General features: G+C 42.0%; 1 protein-coding gene across 1 annotated transcript in view; it reads right to left on the minus strand.

Moving 5' to 3' along the window:
• Positions 1–14,492: 14,492 nt before the first annotated feature.
• The window catches only part of LOC116689595 (zinc finger SWIM domain-containing protein 6), a 48,617-nt gene continuing 36,991 nt past the window's right edge, over positions 14,493–26,118 (minus strand). Inside the window, 5 exon segments of the mRNA XM_032516143.1 lie at positions 14,493–17,565; positions 17,568–17,756; positions 17,863–17,944; positions 19,432–19,595; positions 19,774–19,931. Coding sequence (XP_032372034.1) covers positions 16,892–17,565; positions 17,568–17,756; positions 17,863–17,944; positions 19,432–19,595; positions 19,774–19,931 — 1,267 coding nt within the window. The 3' untranslated portion in view covers positions 14,493–16,891.

A 26,118-nucleotide genomic window follows, 5' to 3' on the forward strand; every position in this document is an offset into this window, starting at 1 on the left:
CATCTAGTTCTTGTCTGCTACCCCCCCCCCCCCCCCCCGTGCCTGCATTGATAGATACAGCACAGGTTCTCTCAGTGTGCCCACTGGAAAACGAATTGTGAGAAAGTACAATATATCTAGACTGCCAAAGCTTGTTGCTATCTGAACACCCCGCGGATTTCTCAGATTCTCAGGCTTCACATTGGCACCTCAGTTGTGGTAATAAACATGTGTAATGGAGGTGTGTTGGTGAGAAAAAAGAGTAACAACGAAGTGAGTCCAACATTTGTGGTTTTCCCTATCTGAATTTCATTAAATAATTAATACGAATTAGATCTAAAATTGGGAGTGAGTCATTTCAGTTTAGGAACTAGATTTCTTTGCTGTTGGATCATTGCTGGGTTTCTCTCAAACATCAAAAACAGATGGGAAGGGAAAAAAAAGACAAATAAGCATGTAGGAGCAGCTGCATCTGAGGGGCAAACGGGAAGATCTTTTTTTGCAAAAAGTGGGCTTTACACTAATCACAAGGAGACACTTTTATTTTTGAGGTGTGGTGGAACTTGTGGAATGCAGACGGACTGAGTTACAGGGCACGGAACAAACCTCGGTGGGTTTTCTGCTTTAGCGTCAGAGAGAAGTAAGTCTGATTAAATGCACAGAATATATACAGCTACATGGAATGTCCACACCCCCATGAGACAAAATGCCTCTGCAACACATTATAGCTCTCTACACACAGGCGTGTGATCTCAGTCATACACCGCATACTCTGAATGTGAGGATGTAAAGTTCAAAGATCCGCAGTAGAGTCATGTTGAAGGCAGATGTTGTGTCGTATATCAAGAGTTCCCGCATTCCGTTCCTCCTGGGTAAGATGATAAGCTGATAAGGCCAGGGCCGTCCTGCACGGGCCGGGGGGAGAGGTAATAATCACAGCGTATAATTCAGGGTAATGAACACTCCGCCACAAGATCAGCCATAAAGAATGATAGGGGAGGCAGACGGGAAGCCGCTCACGCATTTGACCTCCACCAGCATCCCCCCCACCTTCTATAAATTCGTGCTGTTGTCTGAATCCGGGCGAAGAGAAGAGAAGGGATGGAGGGAGGCGAGAGGAAGGAGATGGACAGATGTAGAGGAAAAGGAGGAGGGAGAAAAGAGATGAGCGAGTAAAAGAAGAAAAGGTGCAGGTGATTTAGGCTCAGTCAAGACAAAGGTCAAACCTTGTTCTTTGATCTTTGGAGAAATGTACTGTACTTCCTGTGTCCTCTGAGACTACCGGTCTCACAGAAGCGCTCCGTTATGTATTGAGCCGTGTTGGAACTCCCGTGAGGGGAGCGGCAGATAAAAGGAAGAGCTTCTCTGTTTAATTTCTTGTGATTGCAACTGACAACTGTGGGTGACTGATGAAAACATCCCCAAAACAAACTACGGCATCTGTTACCATCAAAAAAGGAAAGATTGAGCCATCTCAAACACAACTCTCTCCCACTCAGTGCGTCCCTCCCTCTCTGTTTTCCCTCCAGTTCATCGGTATGCAGGCGGCGTGGCACTATACTGTGGGCAGACTGGGCTGCGCTGCTCTCCTCTACATGTCTGCTAAATGACAGTAATTATTTTCCTGGGCTGCAGGCAACTCATGCATGTTTTATTTCCACCTCCACCTCCCCCATCTGCCTACATGGCAATGCATGATGGCACCCATCATGGTGGAATGAAAAAGGAAACAAAAAACATTTTTATTTCTCTTCACACCTTCTTATGGGTCCCCACTGGGTTCTCCATCCTCGGTTCTTTTACTGAGGGGCCCGGTCTTTAATGGTACCAGAGGGGGTTTTGCAGGGACTGACAGACGCTGTTAGCCTGGTCTCATGATAGCCTCGACACAGATAAAGGCGCCTAATGGTGGTTCACGTACACTAGCTGCGGTTGTCAGCATTTTACCACAAAATGGCGAGCGTGTTTTAATATAAGTCCAGGTGTCACTTTGTGTTGGGGGTGACATCCATCAGTGCAGTTCCTCTTGATTTCGCCCCAACCTGCAAAGGCTAAAAAGCCTTCTAAAAAGATAAGGATTGTGAAACTACTTACCAAACATGTTCAGCTCTGACAGTTGAACAGTTGATCCCAGTTGAAACAATAGAAAACCAAGCCTGTCCGAACTCAGTCAAGGTTGCCTGATGAATACGTCAAATCTGGAGAAGGTTGTATCTTTTTTTTCTTTTCTTCATGGCACCGTGTTGTGTGTCACACCATCCGGTGACATGTAGCTCGTTTGGTGCGACTCAGGGGATCTCTAATACCCCTGCAGCTTTCATAATGAACATGTGGCTACTCTCTCTTGGGCACAATTATATAGCGTAATTCATAAGCAGGGGACGGGGCATTAGCCAGATGGTGCTGTGGGTGGCATCCTTTCTCTGGCCATCCATTAGAACTGTGTTGGTGACAAGATTTCAGTGTGAGGAGACGGACAAGGTATCCGGTGTTGATATCTATCCAATTGTTAATTGTGTGTGTGTGTGTGTGTGTGTGTGTGTGTGTGTGTGGTGTGTGTGTGTGTGTGTGTGTGTGTGTGTGTGTGTGTGAGCAGTAAGGATGGAATAAGTGGGTAACTGGGATCTTTGTAACGCTGGTTGTCTCAGCGGACACAAGTAAAAATTAAGAAAGAAATAAACACATGAATAAATTAAGATACAATGGAAATGTTTAGAAATATACTGTACGTGCAGTGTCCTAGCTAATCTACAGAAATGAAGAGTTAAATTGAAAAATGTGTCTGCGTGCCACAGGGACTTGGAAATGGTTGGAAATACCACTTCTTGTGTTCCACCTTTTGGATGCAAACTCCTAAAACAATAAAATTACATTAAAATGTGCTTATTTTGAGATTGTGTAACGTTCATTCATTTTGCAGATGACCTAAACGTGTTCAACGAGGCTTGGTTATTTTTGGTTGTTGGTCACTTTAACCTTCATTACACACAACATTAACAATGTGTACTGTATGGTAATAACCAGAAATCTGATTCTTAAAGCTGCATAAATCAACATTTTGACGTGAACTAGGGGTGGGCGGATCGATCTAAATATCGATAGTATCGATGCCAACGCTGGTATTGGTATTTGATCGATACAACTGTAATTGAATCGATATTTTAATTTAGATATCTCTCCTCTACGTTCACTATACTTTGCTTGTGTCTTCCACCTTCCTGAGCAAACGCCGCTTTCACATCTTGGCCCACATTGCTCCTCCTCCCCCTCCTGCTCCTCTGCTGTGATTCGCTGTTGTGTCGTCACGTGACTCACTGACACAACGCGCAGAGGAGCAGCGACTCGATGTATTCATTCTACAGTGCCTATTAACTAATAATTTGGTGCACTTCAATACATTAATAAAAAAATATTTCCTAAAGAATTGATCATTCATTCACCTCAGAAATAATGAAATGCTCTCCCCTACACAAAAGTATTTTTTTAAGTAAAAAGTATCGTATTGGTATCGGTATCGGCAATACGGACCCTATATGTATTTGGTATCGGATCGATACCAAATTTTGCAGTATCGCCCACCACTAACGTGAACAATGGGACAAATGAATACCTGCATTGTGAAAGGGTTGCTCGTAGTAATGAACCCACAGATTATAAGTATTACCCAACTCTGCATTCCCCCCCCCCCCCGCTCTATATTAAATGTTTTCAGCATCTTTCAGCACATTGTTTTTTTTTTTGATCAAATTTTTATTTTATTTTCATACAAACCCAAAACAAATAGGGATGTTCTACATATGTATGAACATGCCGTAATATCAACCCTCCCCCCCCCCCCACACACACAAATATACATGGATGAAAATTAATAACTGTATAAAAGAAAAAAGAAAGAATAGAAATAGCATGAAACACGGCAGCTAAAACAAACAGTAGTAACTAAGAGAAGAAGAAGAAGAAGAAAGAAGGGGAAAAACAAGGTAAACATGGACTTGAGGAACAATTAATTTGGACGTATTGATTAATTCAAGATGTCAAGAGAAGTAGATACAGATACACAACAGACCCCAAGGATCAGAGTGAGTCCTTCAATGCCTCTGCCGTAGTGAGCCACATGTTCACATTGGCCTCTTTGGCCCCATTCATACGAGCCATTCTTTCAGCACATTGTTATGGTTTCCGGCATGGGCTTTTTGTTCTTTTTTAGCCTCTTAGCATGCTCAAAATGTCATTACCATGTGCAGTCATACCTTCCAAGTGCACAGAGCAAATTGCACTGCAGTAAATGCAGTAGCGTACCGTGGGCTTTCAATACAAACAAATATAAAATACCGCAATAACTTTATCTCTTCCAAACAGTAAAAAGTAACACTCACCCACTACTTGTAAATCAAATCCATCCTCCTATCCTTTTTTCTTCTTCTTTTACACGCGCCTGCACGTGATAAGTCCCAATGCTCCGTCATGACACTGTGGCATTAACTTTGTTTTGCAATCGTAGTTGCCCAACACTTCAAGTACTGAAGCTGCTAGATCCCGAGCTCGTTTTCTTTCTGTGACATCCTCAAACTTTAAAAATCTCTCTTTTACTCCGGTGTCAGTCACATACCGAAGTACAAATGACAGCTGTGCAGTGTTGCTGAAATCTGTGGTCTCGTCTACCGTAACTGCGACAAACTTGGTGTTTATCTATTTTTTGATGGCATCATTTAGCACCTCAGCAACAGCACTTTTGAGATAATTTTGAACTTTCCCAGATGTTTACGTAAAAACGGTGGCCATGGCAAGGTGGTGTCGCAAGTCAGCATCATATTCTGATAAAAAAAAGATAATAGCTCCAAATTATTTTTTTCTCACTCTCTCATTGTGCAGGCTTGTCTCACGTCTCAGCTGCTCATCCAGTAGCAAATCCACCCTGGACTTACCAAAGGTCTTCAAATGTACCACCATCGTGAGGTATGGCTTGGATGCCTGATGTTTGCCAGCTGCCTTGGTGAAGCTATTAAGGCTGTTAAAACCTGTGGTGTTCCATGTTCCCTGACTGGTATTAAAAAGCAAACACGGCCAGCAAATAGTGGTCATAGTTACCCTCAATGAAGTGAAACCTTTGCCAGCCTTGGTCAGCCCATCCAGCTCAGGTGTAGGTCTTCCTCTTAAACTAATTTCTTTCTTCTCTCCAAACGATTGCCTTGAAAAAGGCACATGAAGGAGCTCGGAAACAGGATCGTTAGGAGGTGTGAAGGCAGCGGCCATAGCTAGTTCACTCCTGGTTCACTCACAACCCGCTAAAAGGTTCAAGCTTTGATGACATCAGCGGAGGCTAGTGCCGACACAACGCTGGGCCCCCAGGGCGTTCTGTCACCAGACATCAAAATTTAATTGGCTGATGACACACGCCACTCAAAGCTATAATCAAATGGGAATGGCAGCTTCAATAAAGGGCTAGCAATGCTACTAGTGCTGGTCTATGAGCTATGATGCGTTTAGATGACATGAAAAATCCATCTACCATATTCTTTCTGGAAATATAATCGTAACGTACTGAAAAAGTAATTGATTTTTTGACACACATTAATTTAATTGTGAAAAAATATATTTTTGATTATGACGGGGTCAGCATGGCCTTCTCTGCTGACCCCGTCGTAATCAAAAATATTTTTTCATTCATGCTTTTTTGACAGCACACCACTGAGTAAATGTGACAGAAAGGCGTGTTTTGACTAGTGTGGACTTCACAGAAAAACAGGAAATAAACAGAGGTATGAGCACTGGCTGAATTAACACAACTTTTATGCCTTTCTGTCACATCTACTACAGTTAATGCACTTGGAAGAAATAACTGTACATGGGTAGGCACTTGTAATGACATTTTGAACATGTTTAGAGGCTAAAAACACGCCTGTTGGGTGCTAACGCTAGCAGAAGGATAGCACGGTGTAGGCAGCACCGATTGGTTTTCTTTTTCTCTCTAATGACAGCACTCCACATTTACAAACAACAGAGCTACGCGTTAAAATTGACCGGAATTCTCCTTTAATGACCCTGTTTGAGACTGGAAAGCAACAAGTCCATCTTGTTTCCAAAAACTTAAAATTGATTTCTGTGACTGTGTGGTTTTACTTATGTCTACATGGCACTTGTTAAAGAATCCACAATAGTGTCAAAAAGGTGACTTATATAGACCAATGTAGTGTCCATCCAGCTTTATTTATTATTTTTGTGATCGTTGCTCCTCATATTGAGGACTTTTTTTTGCCACTTTCCACTGAAAAATATGTATCTCCAAATTTGATATTTTTTTAGATAAAGCAAATGACTAAGTGTTCCTTTATCGGTTGAGGAAATTATACTACTTTTTAAGTAAGAAGCCGTTCAAAAACCCATTTGAGTATTAAAAAAGTCATCGACACAAAGCTGAAAACATTTTTGTGTTAGATACAATAGAAAAAACTTGCAAAAAACACAACATAAAAAAAGGGAGGGGTTGATAAATTAAAATCAAGTGCTCATATTAGCTTATGTTATTAAAAGGCACCAATTATTTCCACCTGCTCATAAATTGTGAGTGATACCTACACAGGCACACAGATCAGTAACAGTCTCAAACACATGTGTAGCTCACACAACACACACACACACATTCTGATCAGCAACTCAGCCTTGCGTGGCTCTCACTTCGTCAGTGGAGGTGTCAGGGTCCCCATGGCAACTGTATAATGGGGCAGGCCTAATTCAATCCCAGGGGCGAATAGTGGGTCTGGCGAAGACGCAGAGGGAGAATTGGTCCGGGTCTGAAACCTCTTCAAATCAGAGCTGATGTGTTTTAGCTGCTGCAAGCTCAGTCACCGAAGAGAAAACACTCATACCCAATTTTAATATTCACTCTTAATCTCTTCTTTTGGCATAATTCCTCTCCGCTCTGCTCTTCCATTCACTCTCTTTCTCTGATTTTTTTTTTTTTTTTACATCATGTCCTTTCTCAACCCTAGCTCTAACTCTTTATTCACTCGCTTTTCAGTAGCTATTTTCTCTCTTCATGACTACACTTCCTTGCCTTTCTTTCTTCCTCCTCACTCCCCCCTATATCTCTCCTGCACGCTTTGGTCTCTATTCAATCAATACCTCATACACTCTCAGCCTCCTCTCTCTACCTCTCTCTCTAACATTCAGACTCAGAAACCTGATAGGATTTCATTAGGACCTCGGGATCTTGTTGTATTATTGTTATCCGTCTCTGAAGAAGATGGGGATTAGCGCTGGGGCTGGAGACAACTTAAAGTAATAAGCCTGCAGCCAACAGGCCACAATCACACATACACAGATACAGCACAGACACACACACACTGATACACCCACAAAAGGTGAGTGGGGAAGAGAAGGAGAGAGGAGGCGGTGAAGATCCACATGCAAAAGGGAGGAAGCAGCCAGCACAGCATTCATTCCCATATTGTTTTTACCGTACCGAACCAATCACACAGTTTTATACATGCAGCCCAGTGAGAGCGAGGCTCGCAGCTTGCTAGGGAGGGAACAGTTTGTTACAGGGGGAAAATTGTGCGTAACTCCTGTCACTGGTTCTGCATATAGAAAGGCCTGGGACTGGCCCGGGGCTATCTGTGTTTGCAGATGGGGGAAGGGAGGAAGGAAGTGGGTAGATTTGCATCCCTTTGACTTTATATCTCCAAGCACCAGAGGAAGAGGAAGAGGAGAGGAGAGGAGAGGAGAGGAGAGGAGAGGAGAGGAGAGGAAAGGAGAGAGAGGAGAGGAGAGGAGAGGAGAGCAGAGGAGAGGAGAGGAGAGGGTGTGTGAAAACACCAAATATTGTACTTAAAATTCTTGGTTTCTAGCTGTTGCTGATTGGTGCCGTCGAGCTCTACTCATGCAAGCGTTTAATTCAATCTGATTTACATATTGTAGTGAGCGCCACAGTTGCACTTGACATAAAGTGTTTTTCACTAATACAAGCCCAGCCACACTCATGAGAGGGAGAGAGAAGATGTAGAGCCGAGGCTGCACTGTTCACACAACCATGCACAGGCTCAGAGATTGGCCATTACATTGACTTGAATAGATTTCTTGTGTGCATGAATAGCCTAGTGAGAAGAAAAAAAAGACTATGTTTCCATGGGTTCATATTGATATTCATAGTGTCTCTCCACACCGAGAGCACAAATGTCACTGAAAATGGCCTTGATATATGCTCTCATTCTCTCCTCTTCCTGTCGCTCCATCCCTCTTTCTCTCTTTCTCTCTTCCCCCTTCTTTGTTCCCCTGTACGCCGGACGCTCGTTGCCTGCTGCTGCCGGAAAAGAAAAGAAAAAAAGCAGACTGGATGATGGAGTGAGTGGGGAACATCACGCTGTTACTCATTTAGGCTTTTAATCAACCAGCGATGGAATGTTGAAGCTGTCTCTACCTGTGAAGCCTGCTAACCTTGACTATGGTGTTGTTTATTCCTGTAGGGCAGCCCCAGAACCTCAGTCCATGCTGCACTCACTACTGAATGTCACCTTACCTGGAATCTGAAGCTCTGTTTTGGCTCTGAGGGCTATTTTGTCCACATAAAAAGCATGTGGATGCTGGCATGAAGTCATTTTTTAGCTATAAATTCCATCTCTATGGTGTCCTTAACAAAGTCTGTAACCTTTGTGCCATTGCCATACTACAGAAAATCCAAATGCAATGTAGGCATGATGTCATGTTACTTGTGTTTTTTTGGTCTATGAAACATATTAGGAAAGGAGGAGTCAAGTGGGGTTTTCCTCCATTTCTCAGCATTCATTGTAACATTTTAAACACTGGCTGACAGATTTACAGCCTTTGGACAGGCATCCGACAGAGTGTTGGCAATAACAATGAGAGACGAAGTAAAAGTATTTTTTTGGGTGGGAGCACTCGTGTCGTAGGTGCATAAATCTCACTGTGTATTTGTTAATTGTCCTTGGAAATTATTGGATGACAGCACTTTTGGCTCAGGTTTGTTGCTCAGACAGAGAAGTAGGCACAGTGTGGGTATGAATGCAGAAAAAGTTAGGTTTTTCATAACATTTGTGAGAAAACTGAAGAAAAACCTAACTTACCTATCAAGACATTCAACACCAGTGAACCTTGAAAAAAAGCTGAACACAAACCACTAATACTGAGCTTCTGTGAGGTACGGTGCATTTAAAAAAGAGGGAAAATCTTGTTTTGCAAGAGTCACGGGTGCAATTTAGCAAAAATGATATGCATAAACCAAACACCAGATAAGGCTCTGCAGAGTAGCAGCATATTTCAGGACACAGCTCCCTTGATCTGGTTGGTAGTTCAGATGACATTTGGCTGACTTGTAGCTCAATATCTTCCAATAGCTTATAATGATTACCGTTATTGGAACCAATAAAACATTTGTGGGCCAGAAATTGTGAAAGAATAAAATTAAATGATGTGTGTAACTTTGTTCTAACATTTTATGCCCCTCCAAGGCTCTGCCTGAAAATGGTGAGAATGTCAAAAGAGGTAAAAAAAAAAAAGATGGCACCACGGTGTGTGCTCAGGGTGTAAGTTATGGCCGTAACTTTCTCACTCTGTCAGGCGCTTTAACCGTCTGTCCTGGAGGACACATTAACTTGGTATCCTTAAATAAAGTCCTTTAAATAAAGCTGGGGGAGTTAAATAATGAGATAGCTGCTCCCACTGTCCTTTCTGCTTTTAAATGAACTTCTGCCTTTCTTATTAATGTCCCCTTATCGCTCATCACGGCCACTGACCCGCTGCTGTAACCCTTTTCCACTCAACCACATGAGAAGCTCCGGCAAGTGGTCGCCGCAGAAGTAATTGAGGGCAATTTTCAAATTAAAATTTAAACCCCTCGTCCATCTTCATGTGTTGGGAGGGAGTGGAGGATAGGTTTTGGGGCTGATGACTTGATCAGGTTTTGCGAGCTGGGCAGGTACTCAGGCTGGGCGAGGTGGGATGATGAACGAGGGGCATTAATCTCTGTGACAGAGAGAGAGGAGTTACCAGCGGTGATAGCAGCGCTAACGGCTTTAATTAGCATTTAATCAGACGCCTCGGGGCCGATGGAGGGGGAGAGAGGAGATCAAACTCCGACGGCCTTCTGTAAGAAGAAGAGGAGAGGAAGACAGTCCCCATGGCAGCCGGGCTGATGCTGCAGGCTGTGTTGAAGAACAAATGCCTATGATCATTTTTTGGGCTCCTGTAATGATAGCAAGCACAATGCACCACAAAGGCCCTGGACCTTTTGCAGAAAGAGCCAGTGTTTAAAGAACATATAGACTGCATTCTCACATTTGTTCGACTCTACCAAGTACTGAAAAGATCATCGTGAGGCCTATAATTTTCAGAGAGGGGCAATTCGGTGACATAGGGAACAATTATGGGGCCCAAAGCATATTCATAGTCCCCAGATATGGCACTGATTATAGAGTTGTGATGTGGGAGGAGTTGTTTTTAGGAGCTAAGGTCCTGGAAGTTTTGGTGAATTTTGGCATAGGGGTTGGATAGGACTCTCCCAGTTAAATCTTGATAAAAATATCAAAACATTTATGCGTGACATAAATGTTGTCATCTGCACAGTTTGAGTCTATCTGTGACACGTGCTGAAACCGAGGGGGTAAGCCAACCTCCTATGGCGCCATTTTTTATACAAAAAGCACTCACCCGCCGTTAGCATCCCATTGACTGCCATTCATTTTGGCGCCACTTTGACAGAGAATAACTTTACATCTGAAGTGTTTAAAAACTTTATTCGTCCATTGTATATTTCTATAGAAACACAACAATGTATAAAAGGCTCCGTTACCTTGTACCTCACGTTATGAGATATCAGAAGGCGTTTTTGTAATAATAGGCCAACGATTGTGTCATAACTACGCGACTTACTGCACAATCGAGAAATTACCGTATTGTCAGGAGAAGCTCGCAGACAGTTTGGAGCTGTTTAGGTTTAATTACTAATGTTAACTAGCATGTTAGTTAGCAATAATTAGCCTGTGTCTATGTTATCTCCTAACATATACCTACGCCCTTCGTCTCTGCTGATTGGGAATGACTGAGATTTCTCTTGGCACAGCTACCAGAAGACTTACAACTTTCAGACACGTGGTTCACGTCACATCTACGTCTTCAAGCTCAGTTGGAGGCCGCGCAGTAACGCTCAGCCATCAGCGGAAAAAAGATACTAATAAAGAGCTGTTGGTCGATTTCTTTCACTGTCTATGGCTAATGCAAGTTTGCTGTCTATTGCTAATGCAAGTTTGCTTAATAATAAAGATATTTGATTATGACGGTCGCAGGTTGTCAACAGGATGTAAAAGTTACTTGTAATGTGTGTTATTGCAAAGAAAAGGAGGAAGGGAGTTAGGGCACTTGTGGTGGTTGCAGGAGGAAAGAGTGTGTGCACATCCAGTGGCTAGAATAAGTTTACACACCCATGTTAAAGTTGATTAAAAAGAAGAATAAAAAAACCCTTTTAAGGACACCAAATTTCTTTGTGAATGAATAATGTATTGTAAATTAATTAATATTCTTTCTTAAATTACAGGGGGCATTCCAATGGAGGCAGGTACATTTTTATTTTTAAAGGCCAGTTACTTCATGGATCAGGATACTATGCGTTCTGATAAAGTTCCCTTGGCCTTTGGAATTAAAATATCCCCCCCCCCCCCCCCCACGCACACACACACATCATCACATACCCTTCACCATACCTATAGATAGATAGTGTTATTTCAGTTAGCTTAATAGCTGGTTTGATTTGCATTGAGAGATGATCTTATGGAAAGTTCCCCATGCCTATCTCTAGGTATGGTGAAAGGTATGTGATGATGTGTGTGTGGGGGGGGGGGGGGGGAGAGAGAGATGCATAGTATCCGGGCTCCATGACATAACTGGCCTTTAAAAAAAAAAATGTGCCTGCCTCTATGGGAATTTAACACAGGGGTGTCTGTAATTACGCCCCCTGTATTTCAAGGAAGAACATTTATTTATTTACAATACATTATTCATTCACAAATAAAGTGGAAGCTAAAACTTGTGCCTTATAGTAACCTAAGAAAACATTAAACCATTTAAATGGTGTCACTTTCAGATTCTGGGTGCATTTTGGAGGAATTCTGCAACTACAAAGCAGTGACATGCAGAAATGAAGTGTTTGAAAGTTACTACAGCTCTGATTCACAACTCTTACTGGTTTCTTTTTAAAAGCAATGCCAGCTCGGGCATATGGGTATTGCAGTATTTAGAGCTTTCTACAATACCAACAGGGTTCTCCTGACCGTAGGCTATGCCCGGAAAGTAAAATGTTAATGGTAAATCCAATATTATCACAAATATTTCAGCAAAGAAGAACAGGAAAACAAAGCAACCCAGTCTGTTGAAATTCCCAAAAATAAAAATAGACATTTGTGAGATTACGAAACTGCCTTTAAAGATGCAACATGCTGCTGGAGAACAGGTAAAAGAAAAATCGTTTTCAACAATTTGCATGGGGAGTACTCTGTGAACTAATTACAGAGTAAACTTTGGAGTGCTGATGTCATAATGGGGATAAAAAACACGATTTCTCGGAAACAAAGGTGTAAGACCCAAATATGTTCTTAGGGGGGTCTAGCAGGGAACTAAAATGTAAGATACATTACATTTTTTTCAACATTTGCCTGCCACTATAACCAATGTCTTATACAGCGAACTTAAAATTTAGACCAAACATTTAGCTTTTGGTTTTGGTTTGACATGAAGCATTCTCTTGGTGAAACTATAAAGAATAATAGATCTACAGTTCTACAGGAAAATGTCAAGGTTGATGTGTCCAAAAGAGAGGGATTGAAGGCTCTAGATAGGAGTTTTGATAGTTGTGGTGAGGAAGAGGGCTTTTGGCATGAAAGGGGCCAGTGTGTGATCACGATGTGATTAGAAGTATACAGTGAGACAGACCGGAGGAGGCTGCGGTACCGCGCTACACCCAAGGGACGTCATTACCAACTGGAACTGAGCAGGGACCTGAGCACAGGTCAGACACAGAGGAAGTGGTCGCGTGCGCACGCACACACACACACACACACACACTGACTTGCATTGATACACACATACATGTGTGCTTTTATGCCTCGACACACACACTATTTCTCACTGCCAGGCATCCATCACATGACAAATGGACATTTCTGTCTGGCCTCTGACAGCAGACGGGTGCTTTTGTTGCTAAACCTGACGAATTCCTCAATATCTAAGCTGACACCTCTATGGACAAATGTGCCTCATTAATGAGCGCACACAGATGGACAAGGCGCGCACACACACACACAGAGCTCGTGCTGTGCTAAGTTGCAGTGTGTATACCGGTGTAGCCGTCTGCGCTTCATTACTGTTCACACACAGACAGTTGCAGTGTTTTTGTGTCAATGTTTAATGAGGGGCTTGGAGTCTGGGGACCTTACTGCTGTCAGGAGCTCCTGTAGTCTGGAGTTACCACCTGTTCCCATTCACTCCCTAAAGGCCTTAACACACGCACACACACACACACACTCGCAAGAAGACAGACATACACACAGGCGTGCAAACAAGAAGGATCACGCACAAAAACATGTCTATACAAACACACACACACCTGACAAAGGCCATTACACACATACAGTGATTTAGTCATCCTGTGGCACCACTGTCAGTGTTAGACGCATGTAAACAGGTTATTGTGTTTCGTTGAGCCTGGCTGCCTGACAGAAGCTACAAAGACCATGGGAATATCAATTGATACATTTCATATTCCTCGTCAGCTCGCCTGAGATGACAGCGTGAAAGCTGCTGCCAGGGAGAGTGATCCCGCGTCTGGCTTTTTTCTGACACCGCCGTTTGATGGAGATCTGAAAAGTCCGGACTGATTCGCGCTCCCTGATACGCCGACCCACTCGGGCCTTCAAGCTCACAGGCCGTAACAATCCATGATGCGCTTTCGAAAGACCAAAGGGCAGCTGCACAAAAAAACCATTGTGCAAAACATAAAGCAGAGGTGACGGGAATATACATTTCAGAAAAACTAACTTTTATTAAAACAAAAAAGCAAAAAAAAAAAAAAAAAAAAAGAAAAGAAATCAATTATTGACTCATTAACAAGATTATAAAACAGTGATTTAGTTACATAAATAAATTGATATTGGTGTATCAAATCTTAATTTCATAAGCATGTATACATGGGTCCTTGTAATAAATAAAATGGGAGAGCAGAAGATTCCTACACAAACAAACAAGAAAAAAAAAAAAAAAAAAAAAAGCTAGAAAGACTCAGAGGAAATTGTTTCTGAAGAGAACAAGAGACACTGGACAATGTATTTTTTTCACCAAACACACGTGAGGAATTGCTTTGTTAAAGCATGAGTTACACAGCCATTCACTTACTAATTAAGGACACTAAAGCTGGGACCAAGGTGGGTTGTCTCTCACCTCTTAGAACGCGTTTGGTTGTTAGATAGATCTCCTGTTTGGTTACTTTAAAGCGTTAAGACAAGGCAAGAGAAAAGGCTGCTTTTATCTTTAATCAACACAAGATATAAAAAGATGCACAGAAAAAAGAAAAATCGAGACATATAAAGAAGGTAAAAAGGCAAGTAATGATAGGACAGCTGAACATTGCAGAGGAGACACTGGAAATTCTGCGGTGAATGAAAAGGGAGAACTGAGGAGACTTGTGTTTTTTTTTATTAATCTTAGCTAGATTGAACCTGTGCATAATTATCAATGTGAGTCTTGTTGAGTTGCACAACTCTTAACTTACTCTGACAAGGGTTATAGTAATGCAACATGAGGCTGACTTCAGCCAAGAGACGCCCTAAATGCATGTAAGGCTGGACACATACACGATTTTAACCAGATTCATCTCCAATTAGCTCCTGTATAAAGCACATTAAAGTTTTTTTCCCATAGGATCCTATGGAAAACTAGGCTAGTGCAACAGTTTGCATGCATAATTAAGTCCTGTATTGGGTTATCAAACATTTATCGACCAATGGCCTGAAGTAGTCTACCTCCACCCCCTTTTCAATGCTTTAGTCAGCAGGAATGAACAACGTTTTTCTCCGCACATCACCAATTTGACTCAACCTGCATTTCTGACAGGATCCAGCGTCTCAAGTATGAACACATGAGGCCTTGAGAGTCCAAAAAGCCATCAACAAGGTTAGTCTAGTCCTTCTGATATGTTCCGTTTTCAACAAAAGAGCAAAAAGAGAAGACAAAAGAGAGAAGGAGAGCAAGAGAAAGAGCGCAAACTACAGCGGCTTCAAGTATTTCACATTACATAGAATACTCTGTATAAATTAGTTAACATATACTTTCAGATCCTCCATATTCAGACATATACTATGGCATATATACAGAGTACAATAAATGCTCGCTCACGTTGTGTCATGTTTTTGTCTTTTTCCTGTAGTCAGTCGTTCATTTGTTCCGCCTTTTTTTCCTGTGTAGAGAAATCCCTGAGAACGTTCTGGTTGACAATTACTGAAGGTTCCACACAATGAACTTTAACAGTAGAAAGTCTAATTTCTATGATTCACATGCAGAGAGGGAAATGACACTGGCCTAGTCTGAAAATACCGTACAATGGTGGCTTTTGGAGATGAGATGGGACTGACATACTGACACTTCTGAGAGGCGCGTTCAAGCCAATTCGTTTCGGGGTGTAAGTACCGATGCCGGGGCAGTGACGTACAGCAGAGCCGGGCGCAGAAACCCTCAGCAGTAATCTGACTCCACATCTCCTCGCAACCTTGGTCTCACCAAGGACTAATCAGCTATCATAGATGATACGTATCACGATAGCAACAAAAATAAATGGGAGCAGGTTTAATACCGTATCGTGAGGTAGTCGTCTCCCTCTGGGTATCTACTTTGACCAACAAAAACAAAAAAAAATCCAACTAAAACGGTTATTTAGTCAAACTTGGGCGGTTGAAAATCACACTTCCATTCCATTAATGTAACAATAATACTCATTATCTTTATGTAATGTGCCATCACTGTAGCACCTGCATACTGTCCTCGGTCTAAAACAGGTACGACTCATTATGGAGGCGAGGAGGATTACAACAATAACAACAACACAAGTTAGCTAAGAGCATTGTTGTGTGTAATGAAGCTAATGCCTGGGACCCAGAGAAAACTAATATCTGCTCAAGTGCTGCTGCTGCTACTGCTGTCTAAAGAACTGCTGATGGCGGCTTTCTGTCAGTGCTAACCCAAGCTGTGCCGAGCGAGCCGAGCCGAGCTAAGGTGTGCAGTGCTGCCCAGCACCCACTGGTGAGGGCCTGGACAGAGGGAGGTGCTCTGTGTAATTTAAAGCCTTAGTTTCTCTTTGAGGATGCCGAGACGTAGTTTTTTCTTCTTCTTCTTCTTGTTTTTTTTTTTTATGTTTTTACACGAGCGATATTGAAGAAGGCTCTTCAGCCAATTGACAACATATAACTCAATGGTACACTGAAAAAGGGGGAAAGAAGGATGCTTTAAATCATACAAATACAAAGAACAAAAATTAAAAAAAAAAAAAAAAGCCATTTCACTTTCATTTTCCTCTCGCACACATGTAGAGAAATACACACAACATTCACAACGTGACAAATTTCCTCTCTTCTGAAAAATAAAAACACTTCTGTACACATAGTAGTAATAATATTATTAATAATAATAATAGTAATAATGTTTATAACAATAACAACAGCAAGAACAATAATACCGCGTGTGGCTCTGTTGATTTTTTTGTCATCTTTTCCTTTCTCTTTTTGCTTCATTCTACAAGTCACATCCCTCTTTTTACTTCTCCGTTTTATTAAGTCCAAAAGAAGTTCAAAAGGCAGACTCAAGTTAATAGAAAAGTACTAGAGTGTGGGGGGGGAGTATTTGGCGACCCCCAGCCTCACCCTCAGCCAAACCTCTCCCTCACCAGCATCATTAGTTTCTTTTTGCCCTTGTAGATCTGTTTCAGGTTGTCTATGAACTGGGTGAACTGAATGTGTCCGTCATGGGCCATCATAAAAGTCTCCCGGGCCTTGCCCAGGAACTCGATGAACTCGCTGTAGTGGCGCGGGCTGATGTGTGTGAGCCGCGAGTGCGTGGTGTTGATGTAGGCCCCGATGGTTGCGTCCAGCAGCTGCCTTAGCGGCGCCTTGTCCAGGGACATCAGCTTCCCAGAGTTCCTGCGGCTGTGCAGCGCCGACACCATGCCCGGCGTGGTCAGCGTGCACCTCCGCAAAATGTCCGAGAGAACGGTGGCGCACTTCACGCTCTTGACCACCAGGGGGATGACGGCGGCAAGCTCGTTCTTCCCCAGCGAGTGGCTGAGCGCGCAGGCCCAGAGCACGTCGTTGATGGCTGGGTGCGTGTCCTGGTTGTAACTGAGGTTCAGATGAGCCATGGCTAACGTCGCCAGCTTGTACGCCCTCATCGGGTAACCCCGGTGTTCCATGTAGCGTGCTATTGTGAACAGCTGTGTGTAGCTCATCCCTGTCGCCGCCGCGTCCAGTACAATCTGGTAGGCTGTCTCGAAGGCAATGTGGTCCTTTTCACAGAGTGTAAGAGCAGAGAGGGCACAGTTCTGGGGTCCTTCATGGCACACTGCAGGGCGAGGGTGCGGGCGGATGAGGCCAGGTTCTCCTGCTGGTGGCAGTCCAGGTGGAGGCGGACGATGGTGCTGTTGGACATGACGGTGGTGGCCACGATACTGGTGGCTTCTGTGGGGGTGAAGAGGGTGAACCAGCTCTGCATGATGCTGTCCAGTGCGTACACACCTGGCAGACACATATGGGACGGAATAAAGGGAAAGTTGGAAGATTAAGTAATTAGATCAGGTACATCTGGAAAACAATCAAACGGAAACATGGAAGTGGCACTTACCCACTTCAGTGGCACACGTGACTAACCAGCGCACCATCTCTCTCCTCCTCCAGTTTAATGTGGACAGAGTTATTCTCATCACCTGAGGAACATGGAAAAGAAAGAGGGGATGGCTGGCGAGTTGTAGAGAAACTACTTTAAAACAACAATAAACTTGGAACAAGCTGCACAGGAAAACTAAAATATCTCTACCGTTCTTATAAAGCTGAACAGAGTGTACTGAACTAAAAAAATCCCATTCAGGATTTTTTTTGTCTTAACCATCCCAGATAGAATTACAACGAGCTACAAGAACAATGGTTAATGAAGTCGCAAGTCTGTATGAAATCAACCTTTTTTTAAGAAAAGAAATATATATACAGTACATACTGTACATATATATATATATATATATATATATATATATATATATATATATATACACATATATATATATATATATATATATATATATATACATATATATACACTACGGTCAAAAGTTTGGGGTCACTTAGAAATTTCCATTGCACTCCATTATAGACAGAATACCAGCTGAGATCAGTTGCATTGATTTTTTCAACCAGGGCAGCAGTTTTCAGATTACATTGTGTGTGTGCTATATATATATATATATATATATATATATATGATTTGTGATGTCATAGAAAAGTACAACACTGCCCACAATACTGATGTCTCTGATTGCTGTAGCTCGCTGTTACAGTAGAAATGTTTACCACTTTTGTCAAATAACTATTAAACAATGCCTTCCACCCCTTTTTTCTTTCTTACAATTTCTGTGTAAAATCTAATTACACAATCAGTCTAGCGCACAATCAAAAAAACAATGACTGCAAGGAAAAATGTACTGTATGTTCAAATATTTGTGTCCAACATCAACTCTCCAAGTGTGCCTAAAGTGCACAAATCAAGACGCCAGGAAATATGAATGTTGTCATCTGCAACCCTTGTCCCCACATCCAGACATGTTAGCATTCTCAGAAAGCTAAAGGATACACATAGTTGGAGCTGTAATGGTATGGTAGTCACCTCATGGGAGTCATGAGGCTTGGTGATCACGCTGCATGGTCGTATAATGGCCATGGAACATAGAGCTATTTAACAGGAATGAGTGTGTAGAGCAAATACTATTCCCTCACGATGTTTTCCAATTTTCCAAGACAACATTTTATAAGTTTCACGAACACAAAAATAAAGTCCTTCCATGGACGCAACAAATCTCAATATAAGTGAACGATTGCTGCATGAACAGCAGAGTTCATCCTCAATATCTGTAAGATTTTACTGTACAAAAATGATCAAATGGCAATAATACAAGTTTTCAGTTTTACAGCTGTTTCAAGAGAAAAAGGGACCCTAGAGAAACTAGATAAGGTTAAAATATCATTATCACACCTACATAACAAAGGGATGTATGTTATGTTATTTGTCTTGTTTTGGATATCATTCAACCTTAAAACTGGCCAAACCTGATGTGCACCCACATGAAACTTTACAACCTGACAACCTCCTTAAAAAAAAAAAAAGGTCTCAGTAAATATACAGCAGTACCCATTTTTTTCATACCTGCAGTCCCAGCTCCAGAGAGACTTTGAGAAGTGTGATGTCAGGCAGGCTGTCCATTAGAGTGGCGATCTTGAACGCATCTTGAGCCAGTTTGAAGATGTGAGACGAGGAGTGAATGTTTTTCTGGATGGATTCCAGGACCGTCTCCAGCCTGCGACTGTCACCTAGAGAGGACGTGAACACAGGAATGCTTTAGACTAGGAGTGTGTGGTTGCAGGATCTGTGTGTTAATGCTAATACTATCCGAGAGTCCTCACTCACACTGAGCAGCATAGACCGTTTTCTGTGTAAAATGTGTCTTTGTGTCTGTTCCTGTGTGTGTTTGCAAGCATATCTACGCACCTTTGGCAGCAGTAAGCATGGTGGAGGCCAGCTCACACTGCTGAGACTCTATGTGGCTCAGGGTGAACCAGCGCGGGTAACGGTTGGGCACCACGGACACGATGTGGTGGGGTCGTGACAGGTCACCGGACGAGGCCGTCGACTCCAACACCGGCAACCTGACGGAGAAACGGACAGAAAATGAGATCCGAGTAATGCTATTCTGTAGAAAACAATTTACTGTAATTAAATACATGATATAAAAAAAGTTCTTCAAGTGATTATATTAACCCTCCTGTTGTCTTCGGGTCCAATCTGACCCCTATCCAAAAAGTTCTATATCCGAAATTTTGTGTTTTTTTTCAGACAAATCGTCCAAAAACGTAATGTGGATGGTTCCCAACAACGCTCCTCTCTAGTTAAATAAATAATCAGTTCACTGTTTTAATTCAGTTTGAGTGTTTTAGTTTATATTTTATAGCATTTGGAGAGAGAAAACAATTGGTAAAAGAACTTTTAAAAAAAAGTGTCAATAAATGTGACTAAAATGTGAAAAGATGTCGAAAAAATTAAGAAAAATGTAAAAAATAACTAAATTAATAAATAAAAGTTTTAACCCTCCTGTTGTCCTCAGGTCAAATTAGACCCCTTTAAAAAATGTCTATATGTAAAATATGGGTTTCTTTTTAACCAAATTACCACAAAAAAATAGACTGGATTCCTTACAAGGCTCTTCACAAATACAACTGATCACTTTCATTCCTCTGATCTTAACTATTAGTCAAAATATTCATAATTTCTGGGTTTTTTTAAACTCAAATATTAGTTATAATTCTATATAAATGAGGGTTATTTACCATGTATAGGGTACTGTAAAACTAGTGGTAGTAAGGTGGTGTTAGTGAAAACTTAAAAAAGTCTGAAAAAGGGACAAAAATGTCAAATTGTTGTCCATTTTGACCCGGGAGGACAACACCAGCGTTACATTTTGGGGGAAAAAAAACACGAAAATTTCAAAAGGCTCAGAAAAAGTCGACAAACGTTGGAAAAAATGACAAACTCGTCGGAGGAAAGACACAAAAGGGTGAAAAAAAAGACGACCGTAACGTTGCTAAAACGTTTTTTTTTTACATTTTCAACTTCGACTCAGAAAAACTACAATTTCAGTCGGCGGGGAGACAACGCGAGGTGTTAAATGAGCATTGACCCGAGAACGAAAAAGAATAAGGTCGGGATAAATAAGACAAAGTGCCGGAGAAATGGAGTGAATAAAAATTTAGAGGATGAGATACATAAAAGGTCCACGAATCCTCAAAATCCCAGTGAAATCAGACAGACAGAAATACTGTCCGGACAGAAAAAGTCTTCATTAGGATGTTCTGACAGTGACTTCAAAATGAAAATGTTTTTAGTGATCACAGGGGGATTACAGTTAGCCTATCCCTGTAATTTACTTCCAACCTAGTATTTAATCACCTAGAAACCAAGGTATAATTAGTATTTCCTTCACTCTAATTGGTCATAATGAAGTCGGAACGGTGCAACACCTGCTAGAGGATGAAGGGGCTTCACTAGTCTCTCTCTCATTAGAATGACACTGACAGAACCAAGACTTCACCAGAACCATGAGCACCACCACCATTACCACCGTGGCCGGCTCATCTCCTATTCTGCTTCACTTCTCTTCCCTCCGCTCCCACCTCAGTTTCAAAGGTCTTCTTTCCTTCAGAAGACAGCGCAACCTGGCCTTCTCTCAGCCAATCACAAAGCTAATTGACTCCGTGGGGAAATTAAGGAATTCACCTTTCAGCCCCGTAAGACTGGACACACATCAAACAAATCCCGACACACATGAATGAAAAGGAGCCTGCACCCACAAGCATGGATGCACACACACGGTCACACACGCTCACACACACACCTGCCCTTTTGAAAACACATCAAAGCAGTCCAGTAAAAGCAATGTGATGCTAAATGCCAGTTTCAATTTCAGAGCAAAGTGCATGTGATTCTGTTGCCACCCGAGTGAAGGTATGTACAAAAAACAAACTCTTCCTCTTCACTCAGTTTTTGCCCAAAGGGCACAAGCGTGGCTCGTCCCTGGCAGAGACAGAAAAAAAAGGCGACAAAAAAAACCCCAGTCGAGATGCGTGCGAGTGTGAGCGTCGACACTTGGTGTAAAATGGAGATGTTGGAAGCCTTATTGCAACAGCCGGGTTCATTCCACACACACATCTAAAGAGCTGCTAAAAGCTTCCACCACATTGGGGCCTTATGGAAGATTCCTGGGGTGTAGCAAAGCAAAAAAAAAAAAAAAAAAAAAGAGTTCCCTGGGTAAAGATGGAGGCCTCATCAACATTCCTGTCTTTGTTTGGTTTTCACCAGAGAGCCAGAGGCCTCCATTGGATAGGAGCTTGAGAGGCCTGGGTTGCTGAAAAATAACCTCTTTAAAGTGTTGAGAGGAAACCCATACGGGGCGATTGTTCAATAAGAAACAAGCAACAACAACAACAAAAAATAATGATGAAAAAAATCCTAATGGACTGCTCTGAAACATTCAATCTCAGCACAAGTACGGTATATGCGTTCCCAATCAAGCGCCTGCAGCGCACAACGGTTATCAAAATGATAATAATCCCTGTGCAATAACACTATACAAACTCTCAACTCAATGCCAAGTGTGCTTAAAAAAATCAAATTAAACTCATATTTCTTTACAGCACTGCCATAGCTGGGTATAACTGTGAACTATCAATGTTGTATAACTCAACAGTGAGCTGGGAGAGGCAATTAATTCCTCTGTGTCTGGGCTCCAGTGTCAAACGGATCCTGTGGCACCGTAGCACCGTAGCACCCTGTCACATCTGAAAGCGACACAGCAATACTTATCATAGCAGAAATATGCAAGGGTGACAATGTGGAGGGAGTCTGCAAGGGACCATGGGAGACAGAATCCGTGGACCCAGTTGGGTAATAAGCTGTTTAGGAACAACATTGTTGTTTAATTAGATTTGGATTGTGTGAGTGCTACAAGCCGACTCACTAGCCTAGGACTTCAAAAGTTCTTTTGTACTCAGTAACTTAATAAAAGTCTTGAATCCAAAGTTCTTCGTCTGATCGTTTAAAAAATATCAAAACATAAAATACAAAAACTTAGGATCTTGACCTTTCTTATAAATTAACTGTAATTGCGTGTAGGTCAAAAGACTGTGTTGCTCCAAGGTCCAGTGGCTTCTGGCTGTTTCCCAGGGTACTATTTCTTTTATACTACATCTAGCAGCCAATCAAATTACATTATTCCAGGTCACTGGTAAACTCCAATTTCTACGTTCTATTTTAAACACAGGTTTTGTCAGATATTACAAAAATAAACTCAATAGATTATTTCCATAGAAATGGCTTCAACAGATTGTACGTAGAATAGTAAGTAGAACATAGACACTGAATTGCATCTTAACAGATAAAATTCCAATACACACAAATCAAGTGAAACAAAGAATAACGAACGAGACGTTGATAAAAAGCAGTCTATTCAGGTTTTACCTAAATCCCGAGGCCCTGTGGGAGTTCTGGTCAGCATCACCATGACAACTGACCTCTCTACCTCATGTTCCTTTCCCCCCGCCGACTGTAAACACCCTTTACTTTCATAATCTATCAAGCACACATCTATCCGTTAAGTGTCACATCCGCTGCACGACCTGCACTCTATACACAAACTCCAAGTTGGAAACCCAAATAATGCTTGACAGGAGGGATCAAGTCACACAAGACCCGGAATGTAACCCCTAATTTTAGTCCACTCCTCTCTAAGTGCCTCGGATGCTTGAAATGACATCGGCGTTGGGCGAAGCACGGCAAGTACCTCATCAGAAAGTCCTCGCTGTCTGGTGAAATCTCAAAAATAACAATTTATCGGTAATCTAGCAAAATCAAAATGGCCTCTTTTTTTTCAGTTTGGACCACTTCTTTTGTTTTCCAAGAGGTGTCGAACAAGTTCCATGAGCACCGAGGATTGTAGGATTTCCACTTAATGCTTCTCTTTCGCTATAACTCCACTAAATTTCAGAGGTAGATAATGTGTTTTTCAATCCGCTATATTTATTTGATAGTTACTAGAAACATTTCAGATCTGGGTTCCATATACAAAGCATAGTGGCTATTATGCGTACTTTCACTTTTTACTTTAAGTGCATTTTATGTTGTGCTTTTACTTTTTAGACTCGTGTCTCATAGAGAAATAACAGGCGGCAGGGATTTGTCCCCTAGGCTTCCAAAGGGTTGCGATAAGTACAGTTCCTGGAAAGGCAGCAGGCTTCTTCTTCTGTAGCTGCAGTCAAATTCTGGGCAGCCCATGAGCCAGTAGGCAGCTCATCTGTTTTTGTGTTGGCCGCTCACACCAAGCCATTTCACGGCATATGCTGCTCTCGCACGCTTTAATGAATGTCATACGCAGCACATAAACACACACACACACACACACACACACACACACACACACACACTTTAAAATACTGGACAGGCACTTGTGTACGAAGGCAGACTTCCTTGCATAAAAGGAGAAAAGTTGGTTGAGAGAGCAACTGTGAAGGGAGAAGAGAAATAGAGAAAGAAGGGGAATGTGAATAAGGTGTGTGTGTGTGTGTGTGTGTGTGTGTGTGTGTGTGTGTGTGTGTGTGTGAATGAGCAAGAAAGCTAGACTTTCTCTCTCTCTCCCTGTATCAATGATAGGGTTATAATGGGTCCATTAAAATAGCCTTGGTTCCTTTACCTCCTCCTCTATATTTAACTGTCCGCCGTCCCATGGGAGCAGGGAGGTATATGCTATCATATTACACTACGCTACATTACACACATTCATTATGTGCTGAGTAGACACACCTGGCTCCCAGGAGCACCCATAAGTGGCCATATTATTCTAAATCGCTGGTTTCACACCACAGGAGTGAGGTTGGAGGATGTGAAGGGAGGAAATGGGGAAGGTGAAGGGAAGTAGCGAGGGGAAAGGCTGACTCAGGGAAAACAGGTTTGGGACTTTGGTTTACAAAGAGGGGACACACAGCGGTTGGATGCGCAACCTTGAAACCACACAGCCCCTCAATGAGAAAGCCAACCATGTTGTTTTTGGTGTTGAAAGCACATTATTTCAATTCCTGACACCTCCTAAATGGTTAACGGGAGGCAAGCGTGAATGAAGTGTTGTCCTTTTGTTCTCCGTTTGTCCGACTGTGACACACGATGGTACAAGCCGGGTCAAAAAAAACGCACTTCTCATTCATTCTCTAATCATTTGCCAGTTTCTCAGTGATTGACTCTGAGAAGCTTTGTAGAAACACAACAAACATCTTTCCCACACTGCCCTCTCCCTGTTGGCCCTGCGCATGTGTGTGTGTGTGTGTGTGTGTGTGTGTGCGCTTCCTCCTCATTACAGCCACACTAATTACACTCTCATTAATGTAATTAATATTCACTGATCCAGCTCCCACTAGTCACAACATCAAAACACAGCAGCGCAGACTGATTAACACACATACACATGTACACATTGTCCACAGATGAATACACACAGGAGCTTAATATAGCGAGATCACGTGGACAAACACGCAGTCAGACCCACGGACAAGACAAGACCCCCAAACTACACACAAAGACACATGCTCACATAAAAAAACACGGACAAAATGCTCTATATTTTTACTGTCCTTGCATCCCTTAAATCCTCTGATAATAACCATAATTCAGAGTATGCACTAAAGAGAGAGTATGCACTAATCTGCACAAATAAGGAGAGATACACACATCTTGTAATGTTGAAGTTACTTAAGTTGGCGTCACAATATCAGACATTTGAGTTCCAAAATCTGGACAAATCTGAATGTGTAAGGTGGATAAAAACTAAAAATCTGAGTGAAATCTACAGAAATTACTAAAGAAGCAATGTAGAGTCTGGTTACAGTCAGATGATTATGATTTTGTGAGCAACCAGCCAATGTTGGAGAGTTTAAAAAAATTTTTTTTAAAGGCTCCATTAGCCCAAACTTGGGCGGATTTTCTTAATTAAAAAATAAACAATAAAATGTGATTTACAAGGATTTGACATATAATCGAATAGAAAGTGCAGTACCTGTGCAACGAGATTGAAGTAACCCCTTTACTGTGGTGACACGAAATAATATAAAAAAAAATATATAAAAATATATAAAGTATAGGTAGTGCACAGAAAAATGATTACAGCAACACACCACACACACACACACACACACACACACACACACACACACACACACACACACACACCACACACACACACACACACACACACACACACACACACACACACAACACACACACACACACACACACACA

The sequence above is a fragment of the Etheostoma spectabile genome, chromosome 5, assembly GCF_008692095.1.
Source record: "Etheostoma spectabile isolate EspeVRDwgs_2016 chromosome 5, UIUC_Espe_1.0, whole genome shotgun sequence".
NCBI lineage: Eukaryota > Metazoa > Chordata > Actinopteri > Perciformes > Percidae > Etheostoma > Etheostoma spectabile.